Here is a 23,700-nt window from a genome sequence, read left to right as displayed (position 1 = left end):
GTCATATATACATAGGTCAGTGACTAATTGGTGATATATGCCACTCGATTTTATTTATTGGAATTAAAACGTGACCTTTAAAAAAAAAAAAAACAAAGCAGCAGGGTCTACAGTCTGCAGGTTTTATGTGTTTACATGGTGTAACCACAAAAAGAAAGCTGCATATCCTGTTTGTCTCTACGCTCAATAGTAGTAAAAAAAAAAAACAAACACTCCCATAGCTGTGGTTATAACAAATACATGTATGCACTTGCATTTAACAACTGTAACAGTGGACACTGGTAATGAAACTATAATAATAAATATGTTTTAACTATGGTCCGGCGACATCTAGTGGTCACGTCATTTCATTGAGCTGAACTTGTGACGCAGTTAGGCACACAAATTGAATAATAAACAGCCCACCGGTCGCTTTTTGTTACAGAATACTTACTACAAGTGTCTTAATCTGATTGGATATCGGGGGAAAAAAGGTGTTCGGTCATTCCTCGTTTATCGTGGTTAATCGTTGAATTTCCATGAAGTAGGATTCAATATTATTAAATTGAATATTTGTATAGTTATTGCATGGAAAAGCAGTGTACAGTGTTCTAAATTTAATATTATTACAGCCCTCAAGACATGACATAACACCCCTATAATCACGTTTACATTAGTGTTACCCAATTTAGTGAATATAAGGAAATAAGACATAATACACAAATAAGATAGACTTCCTTGGTATCACGTTATTTAGATTAATACTAGCGACACTTTATAATGTACAGTTATAGTCAAGGTCAAATTGGAGGGGTGCATACAACACAAAACCTTGACCGTTGGGAGCAAAAAATCCACGATTATATATCTTTTAGCCAACGCATCGTGGAGGGACGAGACGGATCACAGTCAATATTGTTCTTGTACTATGGTACTACATAGACAGGAAACCTAAGTGTTTCCTGCATGCGTGTGCAATGTTTGCATCCACTTAGGGGGTCGTTCAAGCAGAAGATGTTGACAGCTTTCAGCTTTATCAGACGTCTGTTTTGATACAATTTTTTGATTTTATTTGTTTTGATAGAATTTTTACTGGAGATTCTAAAACGAGTACAAAAAAAAACCATCATGAACATAAACATAAGGTCATTTCCAACACGGATCTTAGAAGTACTAATTTAAACAGAAACAGTAACAATAACAATAGCATGCTCTGTGCTAACAAACGTTGTATATAGTAAGTCAATCTAATTTGTTATGAAAACTTGTACAAATGATCATATTTGTATTCCTTTCTTCAACAAGATCTGTTTTGAAAACAACAGCAGGGATTAATACAAATCCCTTTTAAGTAAAGTTTTGTTCAAATATGTTTTTTTCCAAAAAATAAATTCCACAGAATACGTCACGGCGTATGTATACATTTACATGTTGAAGGTGTCACTGACCATAATCTTGTCAGGCCAAGAACCGTAGCCTTGCTGCAGCAGGAACGCCCTCAGCACATTCTTGGCCTCCTGGTACAGCTTGGACATCCTCTTCAGGGAGACATGAACACATTATGATTACGACATCACCAGAATAATTGAAACTGAGTGGCAAACACGACAGTGTAACGATACCATACACATATATTGATGATCTCACACACACAGTCTCCGGGTCAATATAGTGTTTCCATGTCAACACTATAAGAGATGTGTTCCATAAGAAGAAAAGTTCCTGGGGAGGAATGCTGGGGGGCTACCTTGGCTTCTCTGTAGGAACTTGTGGCCAGCAGATCCTGCCTCTCGGCCTCTTTGGCCACCAACTTGAAGCGGTGAAGCATCGCCGCTTTGCACAGCCGGCTTGCCAGAGCTGAGCCACTCTTGAAGGGAGACCTATAGGAACAGTAAAAAAATAATAACAATAATAATCAGGGCTCTACATTAAAAACAAAAATTACTTGCCTAATGGGAATACTTAAAGTGAGAACTACTTGTCTGAACTTGCCACATGTAAAATGAAAAAACCTCCATAATGATATGTTCTAATTTTTGTGGCATCACATGAGAATCTCAAATAAAGATTATCATTTCTTGTGGTTGTTTTGAATAGACACATTTGTGTACTAGTAAAGTGTTTTTAATCCAGAAAAAAATGCTCAATGGTCAAACAATAATTTGTAAAGCAAAAGGTGAGAAAAATACAACTAGAGAAATGGAACCGCTAGATTTTGTAGCTTGTGCAAAATCAGCACTTGGTATTGGATCTAATCGGTGGTGTTTCAAGGATCGACTGATACATCAGCCGGCTGATATTTGCGTTTTTTCCTTGTATTGGTATCGGCCGATACGCGCGTGGGTTCGCCGATGTATTTTTCCACCGCATGATTTACAGTCAGGCATCCGCCGGGGCAGCTTTGTGTAGCTTTGTGTAGCGTCACGCTGCGGAGGAGCAGTCATCACATTGAAGCTAGATAAATTTAAAACTACGACAGAAATGTTTTGCACATGGTTGAATATTTATTCCTTTTAAAGTTGATCATGCCGTTTAAATGTGTGTTTAATGTGTGTAATAATAATAATTAGTATTAATATAATAATTATAATAATCATAATAGTTCTAATAATAATTATAATAATCTAATAATAATAATAATAATAATAATAATAATAATAATAATTATTATTATTATTATTATTATTATTATTATTATGTGCTTGTGTCCCTTTTTTCAGGAGCACTTTGTAAACAACAGACCATGTCAAAAAACGAAATTGATAAAACCATCAAAAGGTTGGCTCAGGCCATGATGCCAGGTTGTATGTTGAGTTTAAATGAAATACTTTGGAAAGATTGGGCGGGCCGTATTCAAACACTTGGCGGGCCGGATGTGGCCCCCGGGCCGTAGTTTGCCCACCCCTGGGCTAGACCATCTCTGCAGCGTCACCTTGGAAATGATTGACCGCTTACTCGTCTAAGGTCTTGCCCATCAGACCGTCCACCACCTCGATGGAGCTGTCGCCATCGCTCCAGTTGAAACCGTAGGTCACCTGGAGGTCGCCGTCTGAGGCCACGGGGGGCACCATAAAGATTTGAGGCCTCATCATGTAGTAGAACACGGGCAGCTGGAAGGTGATGGTCTCCGTGCGGCGGATCACAATCAACTCCATGCCGCGAGTGTCCTCGCAATCAGAGTCGCCTGGAAAGGAGGACAAATGATGCGATGGAATGTTTTGCGATGTGCCCGCTTACCGATAAGGATGCTCTGGACGTAGACGGGCTCCATGAAGTGGCTCAGCAAGGCTCCCTGGTAGCCCAGCACTTGCCACTGGGTGATCTTGTCTGCGGCCGACATGCTGACCATCTTGGAGGTGCAGTGCTCAAACGCGGACACGGGGAACACCTAAAAAAAAAAAAAAAAAAGTAACAATAAGTTTGTAATGAACTCCATTTAAGACTACTACAAACTGTACAACACCTTGCCCTCGACCAGCAGATGCAGGCCTAGCTCATTGTTCATCTGCCACGCTGTGATGGAAAGTGGGTTCAGGGACCTGCAACGCATCAAGACCGCCATGTTCAACTCTGGATTCTTGTGGCGTAAGAATCCACTCACATGCTGAAAGGTTTCTTGGTGGCACCCTTCGGCAGCCGGTTGACGTAGAGGTGCAAGGTGATGCCGCTCTTCAGGCCGAGGAGCCCGTTGTTGTTGTTGTGCTGGAAGATGGACTTCTCGGTCAGATGGGGGGTTTTGCTGTAGAACATCAGCACGTGCTGGTAGAAAAATCTGTACAACACACAGACGAGGTGAGGTCAGATGCCCCTGATGTTGGACAAACATCTTCATGGAGAACTGGAGGAACAAAGATAGGGTTTCCCCAGAATGTTCCCATAAAGTTGCAAGATCAGGTGAGATCGATCCAGTATCAGTAGCCACGTTTACATGAGGAGTTTTTCCTCTTTCCGAATGACCTTTCCGAAAGCAATGGTACACATGGAAAGGAATATTCCAATCGCGTGTCTACATGCGCCGCTATAATCGACCAGAATAGTCAATGGGGCATGCCCAGTAAAGCGTAAACATCAACATCAGTTTTTCTTTCACTTGTTGGAATAACTCCGTAGTGACAGTTTTTAATTTATCCAGTCTTGAAATTTAGTTTGGATCAAAAACAAACTTTCCAGTGCCGATTGCTCGCCTCCATTTTTTTAAAATCGAAGAACGTCTCGAGCTGCGTGCTATGTCATATCTCAGCATTCGTTGAAAGAATGCACCCGGGAACAGGAAAAGATAAATCTTGCTAATATTTTATAATTAAGCTCGGCACATGTTTTATTCATTCATTCATTTTCTACCGCTTTTCCTCATGAGGGTCGCGAGGGGTGCTGGAGCCTATCCCAGCTGTCTTTGGGCGGGAGGCGGGGTACACCCTGGACTGGTGGCCAGCCAATCACAGGACACATATAGACAAACAACCATTCACACTCACATTCATACCTATGGACAATTTGGAGTCGCTAATTAACCTAGCATGTTTTTGGAATGTGGGAGGAAACCCACGCATGCACGTGGAGAACATGCAAACTCCACACAGAGATGGCCGAGGGTGGAATTGAACCCTGGTCTCCTAGCTGTGAGGTCTGCACGCTTCACATGTTATATATGGATATGTATTTTCTTTTTTAATAAAAGTGGACTTATGAATGGCGTATAGAAGGGTTTAGATTCTGTTCCACAGATGGCGCTATTGCACACGAAAGCTGCTTGCCAACCGCCAATAAACAACAGAAGAAGAAAAACATCACAAAGAAGAACGCAGTCTGACAACTTTCCGTTTGAGCGGGTACAAGATACCTCAATCGGATTGGAGAAAGGAATATTCCACCCCTGTGAATCCCATTATATATTCATTGGGATTGGCACTTTTCTTTGGGAATGAGGTTCGATTTTTTCCGTTTGAGCAAATAACCTGAATGGAATTGGAATATTTGGGTCCATGTATACATGGCTAGTGTGTATGTGTGTGTGGAGTGCATTCGTCTTGCAATGTTTGCTGATATTCTTTTGGCATGGTTGCATATTAATGCAAACTCATATCAGTCAAATTCAGGTATTCCTATTTGGGTTGGATGTGAAAAAATGTGGATGGGTGCGTCCCTAAATTGTCCGGCATTATCTTTGATACGAATCTATGAAATGTACTAATCTTTGAATGAGTAAAAAAAAAAAAACACAGCTAACCTCATAAGCGACCTCCTGGCAGTCACCACCGCATGCGAGTCGTGCACAACGCGTCCGTTTGTTGACGAGCTCTCTTTGGCATTGTAGTTGCCACTGCCGAGAGCCACCACCTCACATCCACTGGCTAGTAAGAGGAGATTAAAATATAAATACGGTATTTAAAGTCAACAGTGTTTTTTTTTTTTTAGAACGAACTCACAAGTCTGCATGACGAACGCTGCGACGGTGACTGCGCAGGCGGAGAACTGAGGGTGGCTGTTCATCAACTTGTTGAGCTGATCCTTGACAGCGTTTGGTATCTGCAGGTTAGCAGGGCTCCTCCTCTCTGGATAAAGCAAACAGCGGCATATCAACAAAATGCTAAAAATAACATCAAGAAGACAGAAAAGAGAAGTGGAATAGCAAACAATCATGGATTACCACGAATAAATCTACTGGGTTGAATCCCTGACATGAACGACTCTTCTTTGGCCGGCAGCAATGGTGGCAACGCTAAAAAGAACAGACATGAAAACCATTTTGAATTAATTAAAGAGACATTCATTAAAATGCTAATGTAATGATATTATAATCTTGACAGTCATCCCTTGCTACTTTGTGTTTCAAATTAAAATTTTCATTTAATTAATAAACCATCACTGCTTCATGGTTGACTACTGATTATTAGTATTAAAAAATATGCAACTTTAAGCAGATTTTACACATTTTTTGCGTAATTTAAATCATGTTCAAGCACAAAAACAAACACAAATGTGAGGCATCTAGTAGTACTATCCCACATAGATCACTCCTACTACACTGATGAGACAGGAAGTACTGTACAGAACAGGAACAACAAGAAAGAACTCCCCGAAGCTCTTATTATGTCTACTATATTGGAGTAATAGGAGTGTAAAGGTGACTATAGGGGTGCTATTTCAGGTCTCAAGGGCTCTAATCATGTTAAAAATCATATTTAAAAGGCTGTTAACATGTTTGCTATGCTCCAACTACTAAAATATTTAATTTTTAAATGAAAAAAAAAAATCCTACTTTGTGGAAATTCACTTATCACAGTCAGGTCTGGAACTGATTAACCCGAGATAAACGAGGAATTACTGGAGTTAAATGCTTGCAGCGAGCGCCAACCAGTTCTAAGTTCCATCTTTGAGCTACTGGCCTGACCTGACGCGTTGAGGAATTGCGACTTCTCTTTTTCCAAAGTGGGCAGCAGGTCATGGAGGGCCAACTCCGCGGCTTTGAGCCGGGCCTCCTTCTTTGTGGGTCCCATTCCAGTCTTGTACTGGACGCCATCGATCAGCACGCAGAAGGCAAAAATCAGCCGTGTTGTGTTCCCTGAAAATACAACAGTACTGGAAATAAGAGCTTGGATTTCATCATCATGTTCATAAAAAAAAAAGTACAAATAGGATTATTTCACACATAGTGGCATGTGGTGATTAATCATGAGTTAATTAAAAAAATGATTAATTTGATTACAATTTTTAAAACATTTGATAGCCCTACAAAAAATATATAACTTAACTTATATAACTTAAGATCACCTTAATATTTTTGTCTATGTATGGATCTGGATGGGTGGCACGGCGGTCGAGTGGTTAGCACGCAGACCTCACAGCTAGGAGACCAGGGTTCAATTCCACCCTCGCCCATCTCTGTGTGGAGTTTGCATGTTCTCCCTTTGCATATGTGGGTTTTCTCCGGGTTCTCCGGTTTCCTCCCACATTCCAAAAACATGCTAGGTTAATTAGCCACTCCAAATTGTCCATAGGTATGAATGTGAGTGTGAATGGTTGTTTGTCTATATGTGCCCTGTGATTGGCTGGCGACCAGTCCAGGGTGTACCCCGCCTCTCGCCCATATGAATGGATCTGGATGTGGGATTACACTGGACTTCCATGTCGAAGACTTCGGTGTCTTCCAGCACCAAAAAAGGCTGGTCATCTCATCCGGTGAATTCAATTATTTCGGGGTTAAAAAAATCTAAAGGCTTCTTCACAATTCCCAATTGTTCAACGTGTCGTGCTATTTCCTGTTGTACTATATCTAAGCTGATGTCATCCTGCGCTACCTGTGGTCACCGTCTCCTTGATCTCCAGGTGGAACTGCAGACTCTGAGCCAATTGATGCAGCAAGGACACCGGGTGCGTCTGGCCACGCTTGTACCTGTCAATCAACATTTCTGGCTCTACAGAAGGACCTTTTGGAAGAGCAAATTTAAATCAGTTTTGTTCCTGTGGCCTGGCACTAAAAGAACATTTCTATGCCTGTCTTATTGTCAAACCCACCTGAAGAAAACGTGTTGTTTGTTTGTTGCCCAGGATGATGGTTTGGTGTTTGTGCCATGCAGGATCTTTTAGATCCAAAAGCGGGTTGTCTGCGAGAAAACATCCTGGTAGCCTTTGCACGTCCTAAGAAAACACATTTGTAGAGAGACATGCATCAGGTATCACAAGACTATTTGCACAAAGCAAGCAAAGCACCATATATATATATATATATATATATATATATATACCCCATATTATGATTCACATGATTTTTGTTCCAAGTGCTCTGACCGTTTCTTGTGAAATTATATGCACAAATGTTTAAAACGGTCATAATGTCTCATAATTTTTTTATGGAAACCTTTAAAAAAATGTCTGGATACAAACGGTGATCCAGTCAAAAGATTTCAAGTTATTTTGAACGCAACAAAAACATAAGCTCCGTGCTGCGTTCAGTGGAAGTAACCAAAAAATGTTCACATCAAATCTTACCCTTATACATTCCCACATTGGATGAGCATTTTGGGACCAAATATGAAGTGAAAGAAAAAAGGGGGGCAATACAGTATAGTAGTCTCTTTATACAGTGGGGGAGAAAGCTAGATGCTGCGTTCAAGGGCCGCCAAAAGAGACCCATCGTCCATATACTGTACAGTGGTACTTTTAAAGTATATAATAGTTAGTGCGAGCACTTAACGCCCTAAGATAATGTTGTGGTGTGACTGCCTCTGGAAATAAGTGCAAGTATTTAAGATAATTAGTCACGGGGAAACAGGAAAAAGCCGAATAAAAAAAAACAAAAGTCAAGGGTGTCATCGCACTGATGACATGGTAGCTAGCAATCGCGGTTAGCATCAAGCATGACTCAACATATCGAAGCGATTCTATTGTCATGATAAACGTCTGGCATTATAATACCAAATGTGTAAGATTACCAGTCTCTTTCACTGTTATTTGTTGTATTTAGTTGGTTAAAAAAAGGTTAACGTCAACCGTTGTCCATGGCTAATGAATAATTTAACAATTAGCAGCGATTGTAATCAAGCTAACGTTACACAATCCCGTTTTGATGATTGTAATTATGCCAAAAAAGTTTTTTTTTAATTCTGCAAACCGATGCTACCTGTCAGTGGAGGCGTTTGCAGCACGTCAGAAGCAGCCCTTTGTTTCATTAGTCATTAGTGCAGTAACATTTCGCCACCTGTTGACCATAAAGCGAACAGGTCATTACTTGCACATACAAACAATGGCAAACCACTGGGGGGGGACATTTTACAGCTTGTGGCTGTTCATTATTAGCCCATAGCACGTTCTACAAATATTATTTACAAAGAAAAAAAAAAAGAAAAGCACATGCATGACACATATTTCATGTTGGAGGCTCTCATTATAAATCATTTGCATCATTGAAAGTTGGTGTGCAAGGGTGGGAAATGTAAATACTAGCAGAAAAAAACACTCATAATTTTCATTCATTCATTCAAGGGTTGTGGGGGTTGCTGGAGCCTATCCCAGCTGTCTTCAGGCGAGAGGCGGGGTACACCTGGTGGCCAGCCAATCACAGGGCACATATAGACAAACAACCATTCACGCTCACATTCATACCTATGGACAATTTGGAGCCGCTAATTAACCTAGCATGTTTTAACCTAGCATGAAATACTATATTAAAACGTGTTTTACTTCTATATATTTATGTACAGTCAGTAATACTTTGGTTATTTTTGGCGTGACAGAAAACAAGCCATTTAAGACATAAATATGACTCGTGCTCATATTGTGTTGCTATGGCAGCTGAGTGGGTGGCGGACAGGAAGTGACATCGGAGTTACGGCCGCAACAAAACAGCCTAGGTTAGGGGATTATTGTGCCTGTTGTGATATCATTCAAACCTGCAAAAAATAGCCTGTTGACCGAGTCTGGTGCTTGTGTGTCTCATCAAACATGACAGTAAAATGACTGACACCTAGAGGCCAGTGTGGAATACTACATATCACCACATCTTGGAATACGCCTCCTGAATGACTTATAATTATGTATTTTTTCACTTTAGGCATTTTTATGCTTGAAAATGCGTAATTTTGGCCAAAAATATGTAAAATATGCTTATTTTTGGATTAATAAAAGGCCATATTCAACCACAAAATAGGATGCCTTATTTATTAAACGGTGATAGAGTGAAATTGCGGAATTAAAATTTAAAGTGGTGAGGGATTGCAATAGAATGTACGATCTACAGTATATAGTCCCTGATATTACTACTATAAAATAGTACATTTTTATCAGAAAGCAACAAATATCAAATATGAATACATATTGCTGTCATGACTGAGGTGTACTGATATTTTATTCCGCCCTTAATTACATTTTGCAGCCAAAAAAACATCTAATATGGATACTTCCATTGACATTTTAAGGCCATGTATTTCTAAAGGTTGAGGCTACTACTCTTATTGGACAGTAGAGGGCAGTGCAGGCGTGTGAATAAACCTCTATTGACTGGGTTCCATTACACACAGCACATTTTCACTGTCACATGACCTTTTTCAGGTGCATTAGCATCAACAACAACATCAACAAAAATACCTAAAAATATGTAATAATAATAATAAGTCTAAAAAGGAATCATGCAAGAGCAAAACAAGCGTGTATGGACGTCAACACAAAAATAGACTTCATGAGACGTTTAAAGACGCTGCGATGTCCTCCCATGACCAGCGCGTTCCCTCCGCCATTGATAAATGACAGCAGCTTGTCTTCAGCCTGCTGCTTCAGTCGTCCACTGCATGCGTCTCCACAGCCGAGATTGAATCTTCCCCATTCATTAGACTAAGTGGATGAGGCTCTCTAATAGGGGCTCCCTTCCCCTCAATAATTGCCATTGATTGGCGTAAATTAGACCCTAGTTGCCAGACGAGTGATTCTCGACGACGATAATCCGATTCCCGACTCAAACTAATAGGATTTTAACTCTGGCTTTGGCCTAATGTCCGTCTGCGAAAACCTGGCGATGCCCCATCTTTGGAAAAGCATGTCTTCTGGATCATATCTGGTGCGGGCCAAGTCGGAAGGGGTGTCTGGATTGAGAGGGGTCGCGGCGGTCGATGGGTTTCCACTTTTCCACTGGTGTCAGTGACACTCACTGGGTGTGGGTTTGTCAATAGGTTTCAGATAAAAAAAAAACAGTACCTGTTGGTTTACTTGAACGGCTCCAGTGATAGTAATCGGCGATTGGTCGGGAAAGAGCCGCTTCCCAGTGGAATGCAATGAATTTATCGTGCTAACAATGCTAACAACCGTGTGTTCAAGCGAGTGAGTCCATAACAAGAGTACAGCCGATGTTCTTTTGTCATTGGGCTGATAAGGGGACGTTGTGTACGACTAAGGCCTGAGGACTAATGAATCTCCACTCCATTACCCGTGAATCGGACAGATTGCTCTCCCGGAGAAATGAATTGAGTTTTTTGTATTTGTGAGATCATTCTCCCTCCATTAACTGCTCTTTATCCCGTCTCTTCATCACAGGCAAATCAGGTTAGGCAGCCATGATTAGCTGGGGTGGCCTCCCTTTTTAAAAAGGTAATTGGGTTTGGCGGCTCAGCTGATAGTGCCATTAGGACCAATAAAGGCTGGGCTTGGCTCAATCCAGTGAAACAGATTCTTCAGCAGCAGATGGCAAGCGGAGGGGGATGCGTTCGAGGCGAAAACAAAGTTTGTGTAACCAAAGTACTTCTATTCTGAGGGGGGGGCATCCTCCTGTGACCGACCCACCCCACCTCCTCCCCTCTCTTTTGACAAATCACCTTCATGTTTTCTGCCGCACAAAGGAGGTAAATATGTTTATCATTATTACAAAGAGCTGATGACTGGCGTTACAGCGGCCATTTGTCTCGGAGATGAATAAAGTATCAATCTATTTATCGGAGTACAGTCAGAGCTCATTTTGATTGATGATTTCTTTTTGGGGTGAAATTTCGCTTAAATGTTGCCTCAGTTTTGGTACAATGTTGGACTAAACCAATTAGTCCAAGCTTCCTCAAATGGTCTCAGTCTGGGTCATTACTGTACGTCGCCGCCCACTTTTATATGTTGTTTGTATTTGCATTAAAAACCTTCAGAAGTTATATTTTCCTTAGATATTTACATTTTTTTGAAAGCATTTCTAGTCATTTTTTAAAATCTATTTACAGACAATTTTATACTTTTGTATTATTTGTTTATATTTTATTTTGTTTTCATTATTATTATATAACAATTTTTATACTTAAGTCGTTCATATTCATTTGTATTTTTTTATTGTAGTCTTTTAATTTATTTGTTATATATTTTAAAGATATTCTTTTCTTTAAATCATTTTATTTTGTATTTTCAAAAAAAAAATTGTTAATTATTTTTATAGTTTTCTACTTTGATGTCATTTTTATTTTTAACATTTTTAATATTTTTTAGTCATTTTTATTTATTTTAATTTATAATTGTATGTGATATTGTATTGTATGTATATAATTTGTAATTCTTTTATTCAAGTCACTTACTTTCTTTTTTTTCATATTTTTTAAATAATAATTTTTTAAACTTTATTTAGTCATTTTCATTATGATTTTTATTATTTGCCATTTTATACATTTATTATTAATTCATATGTTTATTTGTCAAAAATGTTTATACTGTTCTAATTTCAACCAATTTATTTGTATTATTTTAAAACATTTTTTTCATACTTTTATTGAAGTCTTGAACCATTTATACATACATTTATTATTAGTATTATTATTTAGTAAAGTTAATTTGACTTAAAAATGTAAAAATCAGTTTGTATATTGAATATTTTCATGTCATTTTCAGTTGAGAATCACTGAGCTAGCATGTTTATATTGCGTGTGATTGCTAAATAAGGTCTTTCCATTCATGAGCGTTGGAGGGTGAAGGTTACGATATAGACGTTTCCCACGTTTGGTGTTCATAGATAAATATAAAAAGTTAGAAATCATTAAAGGGGAGGTGTTGAACAGAGCAATGGAACTTGAACAACCTGTTGTTTTGCAAACACTCCATCAGCAGACGTGAAAGAAAGCAATTGATCTTTCCCGTACCGTATCGCGTCCTGTCATCTGCACTCTAGGAAAGGTGAACTGCTCCATTCCCAGAAATCCCGCAAAGCCCCGGAATAGCCTTACTGGACGGAGGAGAAAAGGTGCATTAGTGGTGACAGGCGGGCCCGGTGGGGAATGCTCCCACGGACACATTTGCACGGCTGGAGGTGGACCTGCGGACTCTGTGGCCGGCCCTTGCTGTGACTGCCGGGCTTATCTCGACCAGCCGTCCTCTTGTCTTGCAGGTTAGATGCCGTTTTTCCCGGAATGGTCCCGATTGGTCCAACTGCGGCATTATTAATGTGAAAGTGGACTCTGTCGTTAGAGCGTTGGAGAGGCCGTCTATCTTGTATCGTTTGAAAATCATTTGCAAGATTTGATTTCAAGACATCCATAATATGATCAGCTGGGCTGCTGGTGACCTCACCAACCTTGAATTTATGCTAAATTACACAAATCCAGTCTATGGAAGGGTCGTTTCATTGTTTTCTTCAGTAAAATTTCATTTTACTGAATAAAAAAAGTTTTCTTCAGTAAAATTATCCAACATTATAAATAATAATAATAATTATAATTATTATTTATTATACAGGAGCCAGGCAATGACATTTTGTTGGCAATTTCACTGCTGTGTTATTGTGCAATGACAATAAAGGAAGTCTTTCTATCTAATAAAATGAGTTGTGGCAGGGGTGTCTAAAGTATGGACTAGGGGCCATTGGTGGACCGCGGTTGTTTTAAAAAAAAAAAATAAAAATATTATTGGTCCACAGCACATTCCAAAAATAACATTTTACAAAAAAACTACACTTAAAAAAAAACATTAGAAACGTCTGAAGTAATTTTACAAGAATAAAGTCAAAATATTAAGAAAAAAAAGTTGTCTTTTTATGAGAATAACCTTTTTATATATCAAATATACAAGAATAAAGTCATAATATTAAGAGAAAAAAGTTGTCTTTTTATGAGAATAATTTTTATATGTCAAATATACAAGAATAAAGTCAAAATATTAAGAGAAAAAAGTTGTCTTTTTATGAGAATAACCTTTTTATATATCAAATATACAAGAATAAAGTCATAATATTAAGAGAAAAAAGTTGTCTTTTTATGAGAATAATTTTTATATATCAAATATACAAGAATAAAGTCAAAATATTAAGAGAAAAAAGTTGTCTTTTTATGAGAATAACCTTTTTATATATCAAATATACAAGAATAAAGTCATAATATTAAGAGAAAAAAGTTGTCTTTTTTATGAGAATAATTTTTATATATCAAATATACAAGAATAAAGTTACAATATTAAGAGAAAAAAGTTGTCTTTTTATGAGAATAACCTTTTTATATATCAAATATACAAGAATAAAGTCATAATATTAAGAGAAAAAAATTGTCTTTTTATGAGAATAACCTTTTTATATATCAAATATGCAAGAATAAAGTCATAATATTATGAGAATAAATGTTATTTTAGTAGCATAGAGTTGAAATATTATTTTTTTTTTCAAGTGGTAATATAAGAAACAAACAAAACATCACATTGTCATTTTTGAAAAATTGTGTTGGCTATAAAAGATATAATATTATGGGAATGCAGTTATTAAAAATAATGTTATTCTAACCTTAACCAAACAAAATAAAGTTTTTTTAAAGTTTGGTTGGGAGAAATGGGGAAAAAAATAAAGTTGATAGTAATAATTGATTTTTTCATCTACACGACAAAGCTGAGATGCATTTTTTGCATTTTTTGAATACATATTTACTGTATATCAAAGTGGCAAAGTTGCATCCATTCATTTTTCAGAGTGCGGCCCTGAGTGGAAAAAGTTTGCCCACCTTTGCCGATCTATGCTGTTATTTTCAAGCACTGCGGTACATTTTCACGTTTCCAGAAGCTCGTAAATAAACCATAGTGTCGCCCCCCGCGCCGGTAAGTGTCCCTGAAAGAGCAAGAAGGGAAGGAAGGGTGAGGGTAAAAAGCGTGCAGGTTAAGTTGTTTGAAAGGCCCCGGGTATTAAGAGGCATTTTACACTTAAGAAGTTGGTTTCGCTGGGTTTTCTGTTTCCCTTCTTATTGATTGATGCTCAACTATCAATGCATAATAGAAAAGCACTCAGAGCAAATGCAGGGTTATGGCCTTGGGAGGGAGTCAGCAGACGAGACTGCTGCAACCCCCCCGCCGCCCCACCAGAAGCAGCACCACCACCACCACCACCACACTCCGATGCCATTATTGGCCCATAACGGATCCCCCGGGAAGGCCACGGTGTTCGGATCAGCACACACCAAATACCCAATTAAAAAAGGCTTTAAATTCCCTCCTCTTTTCCCGGGCGGAAATCAATCTGAATTCAATCTATTCGGCTAGGATTCCGACAGAGCAGGTAATTGCCTATAATCGCTCAGCTAGGTGACAACAGCTTAAAGGGGAGTAACACAATCAGGTGTTGGCTTTCAGCGCCACGCTCAGCCCGGGCGGGACTCAGCTGTGGAAAAAAAAAAAAAAACAGGTAGAGTGCAATAGATGTAGATGTGACGCCGAGACGTAGATAAAGTTACACAGCGATACGGTCCAATACGGGGCACCGGCCTTCCACTCGTCTGCTTAATTGCTCGTTAAGGAATGAACTCGTGCGTCTGATGTACTGTAAAAGCCTCACACTGTCAAACACGCATTTTTTTACAATCGGGTGGATGCGCCTTGTGGGGGATAGTCAATGAAATTCTAAGCTAGACGCATAAATAGGCTTTTTTACCGGGGTTAAAGTCATGTGACAACATGAAGATTTTTATTTTTATGATTGGTTAAGTGGAAATAGACGAGTCAGAAAGTCCAATTTCTAACTGAACCAAAGCAAACTTTGATCAATCATGAAATGTTAAGTGTTTTTATTTTATTTTTTACAATTTTTATACTTATACATTGATATTCATTTGTATTTTTATTGTAGTCTTGTAATTACTTTTTTATATATTTTCAAAAGGGTATTCTTTTCTTTGTCATTTTAATTTATTTTGTATTTAAAAAAAAATTGTTCATTATTTTTATAGTTTTCTACTTTGATGTCATTTTTTTTCATTTATTTGTAAAAAAAAATATATACTTTGAAGTCATTTTTATTTATTGTAATTTAATTTATAATTGTATATGATATTGTATGAATGGTATGTATATAATTTGGAATTCTTTTATTCAAATCAATTACTTTTACGTAATTTTCAGATTTTTATTTAGTCTTTACTTTTATTTAGTCATTTTCATTATGATTTTTTTTATTATTTACCATTTTTCTACATTTATTATTTATTCCTTTGTATTATTTGTAAAAATGTTTATACTTTTTTCATTTCAAACAATTTATTTGTATTTTAAAACATTTTTTTAGACTTTTATTGAAGTCTTGAACCATTTATACATACATTTATTCAAGTCAAGTTAATTTGACTTAAAAATGTAAAAATCAGTTTGTACATTGAATATTAGAGACTTGATGATAAATAAATAAATGTTAAGCGTTAGAGTATCTATCTTTAGCGACAGAAAGGTAAGGTAGAGTGCTGCACTGTGTTGCTATCGCACCGTGGTTAGCTTCTTTTTGCACTTTAAGACCCGATGAATGGAATTTGGATGAAAGCGAGTCCCTAGGGTGCACTGATGGTATGGATGTTTATTTATTTATTTTTGTGCTTAGAAATATCCTACACCTTCCATTGCAGACATAAAACAGCAGATTTGGACTCTATTAAAGTGATAGATTAATGAGATTCAATCTTTTTTTTCCATTTCTATCCACAAATCTAAGGTGATATTCGATTTTTTTGGCTCAGGACTGCACTGCAAAGTGCATAGAAATAACAAACCCTGTGAAAATGACTGTTTTGGGTGTCTCTCCGACGGTACTGGTAACCTGATGTCCGGAGGTCAACCCAAAGGGTCAAAGGGTGAGCGGCAGAAGGCTGCGATTAATGGATCTCGGGATAAAACGTGAGCTAATATTACCAACTGTCTCTCTCGACTTGGCCGCAGCGGAGAGGGAATTCCTCGCATGGGGGGCGGAAGAGAAAAAAAAAAGCCGTGAAGGGCAAACAGCTTGGCTCTGGAAATGACTTCTGGTAGGGGGTTCAAAATGTTGCAGCACATTTTTAATTGAGCAGTCAAGGGGAGGGAAAACAGGAAGCCAAATAAAGTAATACATACTCATCCTCACTGAACAATCCAGCACATGATCATTATAGTGCGTGCTGTGCATTATGTGTCCATTAGGGGGCGCATGGCACAACACACACAGGCAGCTTACTATGAAGGAAAAGCTTACACAATGATGTGTATGCACTGTAAATATAGATAAGAATAGAAGATGATATGAAGACATATAGTTGTCAGCTGACTGGTATTAAGTGTAATGAAGCATTTTGAAGCATTAGTCTAACTTAGCTAACTGTTCAAAGGCTAAGCAGTGTAAGACGTCATTGTCTTTGCTGCTAAAGCTAAGACTGTTTTATTGTTTTTATTTACATCTTACTAAATCTACATCTAACTGATTGAGGGTCTGTTGTATTTACACTCTTCAAATATTCTTACAATTTTGCCCGTGTGCACTCAGAGAACCATATTGATATTCTGATATTATCATGATTTTATTCATGTATCCATCATTTAATAAGCAACTGGATTTTTTTTAATACAGAGTACTTTTTATTTGTATGTAATCTCTGTAGGTCAGGGGTGTCCTAACTTTTCCAGGAAGGCCCGACATTTATTTCCATAATATTATAATGTTTTCCCCAAGCAAATTTTCCCAAAATTTCTACTTTATTTTGTTTTTCTGTCTTAATATTACAACTTTTAAAACATATTTTTTTCTTTAATATTTTTCAACTCCATGCTACTCAAATCACATTTTTTTTAAATATTGAGTTTATTGTTGACGTTTACAGATTTTGTGGTGTTTTTTTTTTCAACAATTTAAAAGCTTTCTTCATTTTTTTATGACTTTATTCCCATATTTTGATTTTATTTTTAACTTTACTTGTTTTGTATGTTACTCATATTACAACTTTCTAAAAAAAATAACATATTTTTCTCTTGAATATTTCAACTTTATGCGTCTAAAATATGACGGATCATTTTTAAATTTTTGCTTAAATTTTCTTGTGAAATGATATTTAAAAAAGCAAATTAAGAAACAGCCATGAGATGAAAATATCTGCACTTTAGACATGCCTTATTTTATTTACTAGTTTTTTAACTTACTGTATTTATTTACATGTATTTTATTTTTGTTTTGTTATATCAAAGTGGTGCGATTCAATCACAGTAATTGCTGCGCCATGGAGTAAAGGGTAGAATGAATAAATTATAAATTCTGCTTCTCCCTTCTCCTTTTCAGACTGATGTGACGTAAATGCTAACTATTAGCGTTCCATGGAGTGTCCAGTTGGAGTGTAAATATGATAAATAGTATCCCACAGGATGCGTGATATGCTTGTGTGTGTTTTTCGCCCGTACGGGGAAGGCCGAAGCGTACGCGGACGGCGGCGTGCGAGAGAGCGCTTTTGAGAAGGCGGCTTTGTATTTGATTTCACAGGCTGGTGGTAAACACGCCGCTCTCCCCTCCACATCTCTTGTTGTTCCGACACGCTCAGCTGAGACGGAGCAGCTCTAAAGTGTCAGCATCGAGGATGTGGGAAGTGCAGGTCAACACACACACACATATATATACACACATATATATGGAGCTCTCATGTTTCAGCCCACAATAAGGGTGGATGTTACGGCGAGTGTCTAGAAAATCCAAATAAAGCTCGCTTTGCTCCCAGTGAATCGCCTCCTGAGTCCACTATTCTTTCAGCAGCATAAAGTGATATCAATATGCAAGAGAGAGAGAGAGAGAGAGAGCGAGCGAGGACAATAAGGATGGACTCTCTTTGGGCTAATCATTCAGGAAGACGCTTCCTTTGTCTGCTGAAATCATATATGGCTGTTAGAGCTGATGAATCCCCAGAGGTGGCTTTTATTAACTCCATCACATGTTGATAGGTGCGATGGCACCAGTGTTTTCAAAGCTGCAGCTGCTGAGGCACTGGTGGGAAGGGGGTGGGGGGTTCAAACCGAGGCCCCGAGGATGGGACCCAGACCCCCCTCCCGCCTCCCTTCCTCCCATATAGGCCTGTCAAGGCCTGAAGGCCGGCCTGTTGTCAGCCGGTAAATCAATGCCTGACGTCTCCTCACCGACAACGTGTCCACGCGTTGATATTCCCCCTCCTCGCACGCTCTTTATTATTTTAATTAATCAGGACGGCTGCACCTGTCTGTCAGTTCCGCCAGGCCGCCGTCGCCGCCGCTCTCGAAAAGGAAAAGTAATTAAAGCGGCTGGCGAGGAGGCATGCTGGGGGTTTTGGTTTGGGGGCAGAGATGGCGGCGCGGCATTGACAAGATGAATCGGATACAGATGCCAGAGCTTTCATTAAATCCTCTCGTTCAAGCACCCCGAGCCCTTCTTTGTGCTCCACGGCGGCCAGGTACGGCAAGAGTTAATCAAGCCACCGCTCTGTTCGTTCCTAATTGCCAGCATGAATAAAGCGTCGCTCTAGGACACGAGCCAACGCTCCAAACGGACGCCATCTTGCTGAGAAATGATCCATCTCTTCACTCGTCAGGCGCTTGAAACGTCTCACAGCAAAGTCTTCATTTCTAATAGACCAATGAACCAATCAAAGTGGAAAATAAAAAGACGTATGAGGACAAGATGGGATGTTGGTCAATGCTGACAACCAGACTGGACGCTTAAGAACGGAAAACTGCAAATATAACGTCAATCATGAGACTAAGAAACCTGATAATATAATGGTAAACGGTGCTAACCACACCCAAAAAATAGATACATAAATTATATTAAAATTTATTTTTCTAATTGAATATAATATACAATATATAATTTAAAAATTTAATTAAAATTAAATATATTCTAAAATTAATTACAATAAATTAAAATTATATAATAAAAACAAATAATTTAATAACTACATTTATTAGAAATAAGTAAAAAAAAAAAACAACACACACACACCAAAAAATAAATAAGTAAAAAATACAAAGCTAACAAACTAAAAAAAGTGAGGAAATAGGAAAAGAGGAAAGTAAATTTAAAAAAAGAAAAAAAATATATAAAATCAAATTATAAAAGTATTGAACATATGCTAAAAAAAACTAAAAATAAAATATACAACAATCCAAAATAAATAATACGTATGAAGTTATTGTTATTATAGTGGCACTGATGGTGATGTAATAACTGATAAAAAAATATGATATCGTTATTGTGATTCATTATGTACTCTGTACTGCTTTTTTTTCACAGTCATTCATTTTCTACCACTTATTCTCACGAGGGTTGCCAGGGTGTGCTGGAGCCTATCCCAGCTGTCTTCGGGCGAGAGGCGGGGTACACCCTGGACTGGTGGCCAGCCAATCACAGGGCACATATAGACAAACAACCATTCACACTCACATTTATACCTATTGACAATTTGGAGTCGCTAATTAACCTAGCATGTTTTTGGAATGTGGGAGGAAACCGGAGTACCCGGAGAAAATTCACGCATGCACAGGGAGATATCGATGATATCGCTTTACCAATAGGCCAGAGTACATTCGGAAAACAGGAAGTGAACAAATGCATTGCAACTGCTCTGAAAAAAAATGTACCTCAAAAATAAATACAAAAAAAGTAGATAGCCATGCCTCATTTGCTAACATCTTGCAAGTAATGTAGCATCGTGACAGACGTCTGACGCTCTTTTTAAACATTTTTGCTGACCTCAAAAAGCTAACAGCAGTGCTCAAAAGAGAAGGGGGGTTCCTCATTTTTAAAATACATGAATAAAAGCCGATGATTATATAATTATAGCCACAATGTGAGGTTGTGGTTTTCCCAGAGGTGCACGCCAAGGTATACAGGAAGGTCTGGAGGGCGAGGAGGGTACACTGGTGATCTTAAACCAGACTGTACACTCCATCACTTCCACCTGACATTTCCAGACTCCCGTCAAGTCACCTGGGGGGGGGATGGCGCGGAGAACTTCTTGTTCTCGCCGTGATATCATTGCCTGTGACTTGATTGCACTCGTACATCGCTCACCTGGCGCAATCACATCCAAAGTCATATCCTGGCCGGGCTTTATGGCTCCGTCTTTCAATAAGCTTCGCCTTGTAAGCACCGTCAGCTCGCCGCAGAGGAGGAGGAAAGGCCTTTGTCGTGCGCATTACCCGCGCCTTGTGGGGGCACCTTAGTGTCAATAAACGCCGGTGTGGCGACGGCGAGCAGGAATGGACAATCAGAGCGTCTGCGGCGAGATCTGCAGGGATACATAAGACGGGCGGGGGGGAACCTAAGTAGGGACTTGGGGGTCTCCCACAGCATTGCGGGTAATGACCTACATTATGAAGCACTTTAACGGGGATCCCTGCGGGGAGGGGGGCAGTGTTTGTCAGTCAAAACGAGATGTGACGCCATGTAACCTGCATACTGCTAAATCTTTCCATTTGAACCGCCCAACCGCCGCCCCCGCTCCCTCGAAACTGGAGCAAAGTGCTTTCAAAAGGGGAGATGGGATGATTCCGCGGGGAGGCTTGCGGGCGTAAACGTGATTATGATGAGAAAAATGCGAGGAGACAAAGAGTGTTTAACGCGCAAATGCACAAAAAAAGTCATATTTTATTACAGCAAAAGAGGCTTTCAAAAATTACCGGAAAAAGGCAGGAAAATGTGTCTGAGCAGAAAAAAACCCTGTTTAACGCAACGTAATCGCTTTAACCCTGACGTGTCCTGTCCTCTTCACGCCGATATGTGCTTTTCTGACCCCCTCTGATGTGATTACGCAGAGAAGAAAAAGCACTCTGTTGCGATTATCGCTGCATTTCCATGACGGATGGACGGGGCAACATGTCCTGTCGCTCTCAGCTGCCGCTGACGCTCCAAAGCGGAGTCTCACGTTCCCCTGCGTGCGCGCGTTTAATGCTGCAACATGAGATCAAAGTGTTTAGGATGAGCCCAAATTACATCCAGCGAGCGGCGTTTCCTCAGCTCGTTTCACATCCAATTAAAAAGTAGAGCGAGAAGAAGCGCTTGTTGGGCCCTCGTGGCTGCGAATCCCTCCTTACGTAAAACTGTACGACTTCATTTTGTGCTGCGTTATTGTAACGAGCAACAAAAGAGCCCCCTGTTGTCTTTAACTCTTTTATTCACAATTAATAAAAATTATTCAGCAGGAGAGGGCTACGGCGACGCCTTGAAACAATATGCATGTGTAGAATACATAACAATCGTTATTTAATGGACGCTTGGAGAAAAGCTGCATGCCAAACATAACACAGCTCCGATGGGGAGGGGCAGCGTGCCAACATATACACATGCAATAACACCTGTCTGCGACAAACTATGCAGCGTGAACAAGGGCCTTCTGTTGACAGAAGTGAAAGTTATTCCTTTTTTTCATGCCTTATCGTTGCCTGATCTCAAAATGGTGAAGAAATGAATTTCAAAGCACAAAAGAGTGTTTAAAGACACCATTTTACACTGGACAAGTCAACATGTTCAACAGAACTAATTACGAGTCCAACAAAATGGAAGCCACTCATTTCATAACACTCACTTACCTTTACTAAAAAACTAATTACTGCATGAATTTGCTTAAACACTAATTAGATATTGTGTCTGGCTTTTTATAAATCAAATTTACATACCTAAATGATGCATTGGAAATTGATTTCCTCTTGCGTGAACACGATTTGGATCTGCTTCCGCTGGAGCGAGCTTTCTGCGCATGCGCTTCCCTCCGTGGTGTGTCCTCACATTAAATTCACAAGCGAAGAAGACGAAACGAGCGGGAGGGTGGGGCTCTGTACTTCCGGGAGAAGACTAATTAAAGAAACACAAGACGAAATAAGACAATATTATAAATGGATGGATACAATAAAAACGTACGTGATTAATATGTGTCAGAATGTTTTAATTTAATGTGACATGAAGGATGGCTGAAAACGAAATTTCATTTCGAGAAGTGTAGACACAACAATGTAAATACCCAGCATTTAAAATATATTTTTTCTATACCTCTGATTAGTACAACAACCAAAGCAGATGTCATTTAAACATACATTAAAACCTTACCGACAACACGAAAGAGCTGTGGAACGTTACCCCTTCCAGCTTTGACTCCTGAGAGATAGCTCTTTCAGCATTTTACTTCCGCTTCCGCTCCCCACAATAAGAAACGAGAAACAATAGCGCCCCCTAGCGATTCGGAGAAACACAGCATTTGGCCAACAATAGCATTACACAGTGCATGTGAACTGGTACTTCGCCCTTAAGTTCCAATTTCAATGCATCATAACATAATTGCTGTGTACTTTTCATACTTTTATGAATACTCATTATTACTGTTTGCTTCCATGTTGTGTTGTAAAACTACTAAATATGTAAAGCCAGCCTTAATGACAAAGCGAATGGTCTTTGAGGCCTTCTTACACAATAACTCCGTGTCACAGCGTGTAATCCAATTGCAAACTCCCCTCTCCTCGAAAGCGGATTATTCCGCACCCGGCCGCATCCACCGGACAAATCTCCACCTCCGCTTTCCCTTTTTGTTGCCTCTAATCGGTAACATTATCCCCAAACGAGCATCGCCGGCGGCTATAGGCTGCGAGCAGCTGAGAGGGAAGGGGTGACTACAGCTCAGCGGGGTGAGGCGGCCACATCATTAAGCATAATTACCTCCAGCTAATCCACTTCCACGCCATACAAAATAAACAGCCGGGCCCATTAGAGGAGCTGACTGTCAGGCTGCAAGTGGCCTGTGGCTCCATTGGCGGCCATCCCGATTCACGTGGGAATAAGAGAAGAGGGGAGGGGGGAGAGATGAGGAGGGTGAGGTGGGGGTTCAGCGTGGAAGGTGGCGGTGTTGTTGGAGGTGCTGGCTACATGCTGGCAGAGCTGGTGCTTTTTTGTTTTGTTTGCTTCACCCCCACCTCCCCTCCTAAATCCTCCCCTGCCTCCTTTTCATGTACCCAGATGGTGTTCTTTGTGACCTCCACCATTTGCCCATTCATCCTCCGCCTGCAGGCCTT

General features: G+C 39.3%; 1 protein-coding gene across 7 annotated transcripts; it reads right to left on the bottom strand.

The window, feature by feature from the left end:
- Positions 1-1,037: 1,037 nt before the first annotated feature.
- Positions 1,038-22,495, bottom strand: adad1 (adenosine deaminase domain containing 1 (testis-specific)). 7 transcript variants are annotated; one of them, XM_078788567.1, is made up of 15 exons: positions 22,318-22,450; positions 12,570-12,652; positions 8,600-8,677; positions 7,495-7,617; positions 7,278-7,406; positions 6,371-6,541; positions 5,627-5,698; positions 5,406-5,531; positions 5,207-5,330; positions 3,581-3,751; positions 3,443-3,518; positions 3,217-3,367; positions 2,935-3,163; positions 1,727-1,859; positions 1,038-1,517 (listed from the first exon to the last, which is right to left on the bottom strand). In XM_078788567.1, the coding sequence occupies exons 3-15, from the start codon at positions 8,646-8,648 to the stop codon at positions 1,404-1,406; spliced, it is 1,668 nt and encodes a 555-aa protein (XP_078644693.1). In that variant the 5' UTR covers positions 8,649-8,677; positions 12,570-12,652; positions 22,318-22,450; the 3' UTR covers positions 1,038-1,403. The 7 variants fall into 7 exon arrangements, with proteins under 7 accessions (XP_078644693.1, XP_078644692.1, XP_078644691.1 ...); XM_078788566.1 differs by lacking the exon at positions 12,570-12,652 and adding an exon at positions 20,714-20,930 and having other exon boundaries at positions 22,318-22,438; XM_078788565.1 differs by lacking the exon at positions 12,570-12,652 and having other exon boundaries at positions 22,318-22,459.
- Positions 22,496-23,700: the final 1,205 nt, after the last annotated feature.

This window comes from Doryrhamphus excisus, linkage group LG23, assembly GCF_037039965.1.
Source record: "Doryrhamphus excisus strain RoL-2023G ecotype Guam linkage group LG23, RoL_Dexc_Guam_v1.1, whole genome shotgun sequence".
NCBI classification, from domain to species: domain Eukaryota; kingdom Metazoa; phylum Chordata; class Actinopteri; order Syngnathiformes; family Syngnathidae; genus Doryrhamphus; species Doryrhamphus excisus.
The sequence above is the reverse complement of the archived record's forward strand: the minus strand, read 5'-3'. Positions and strand labels throughout refer to the sequence as shown.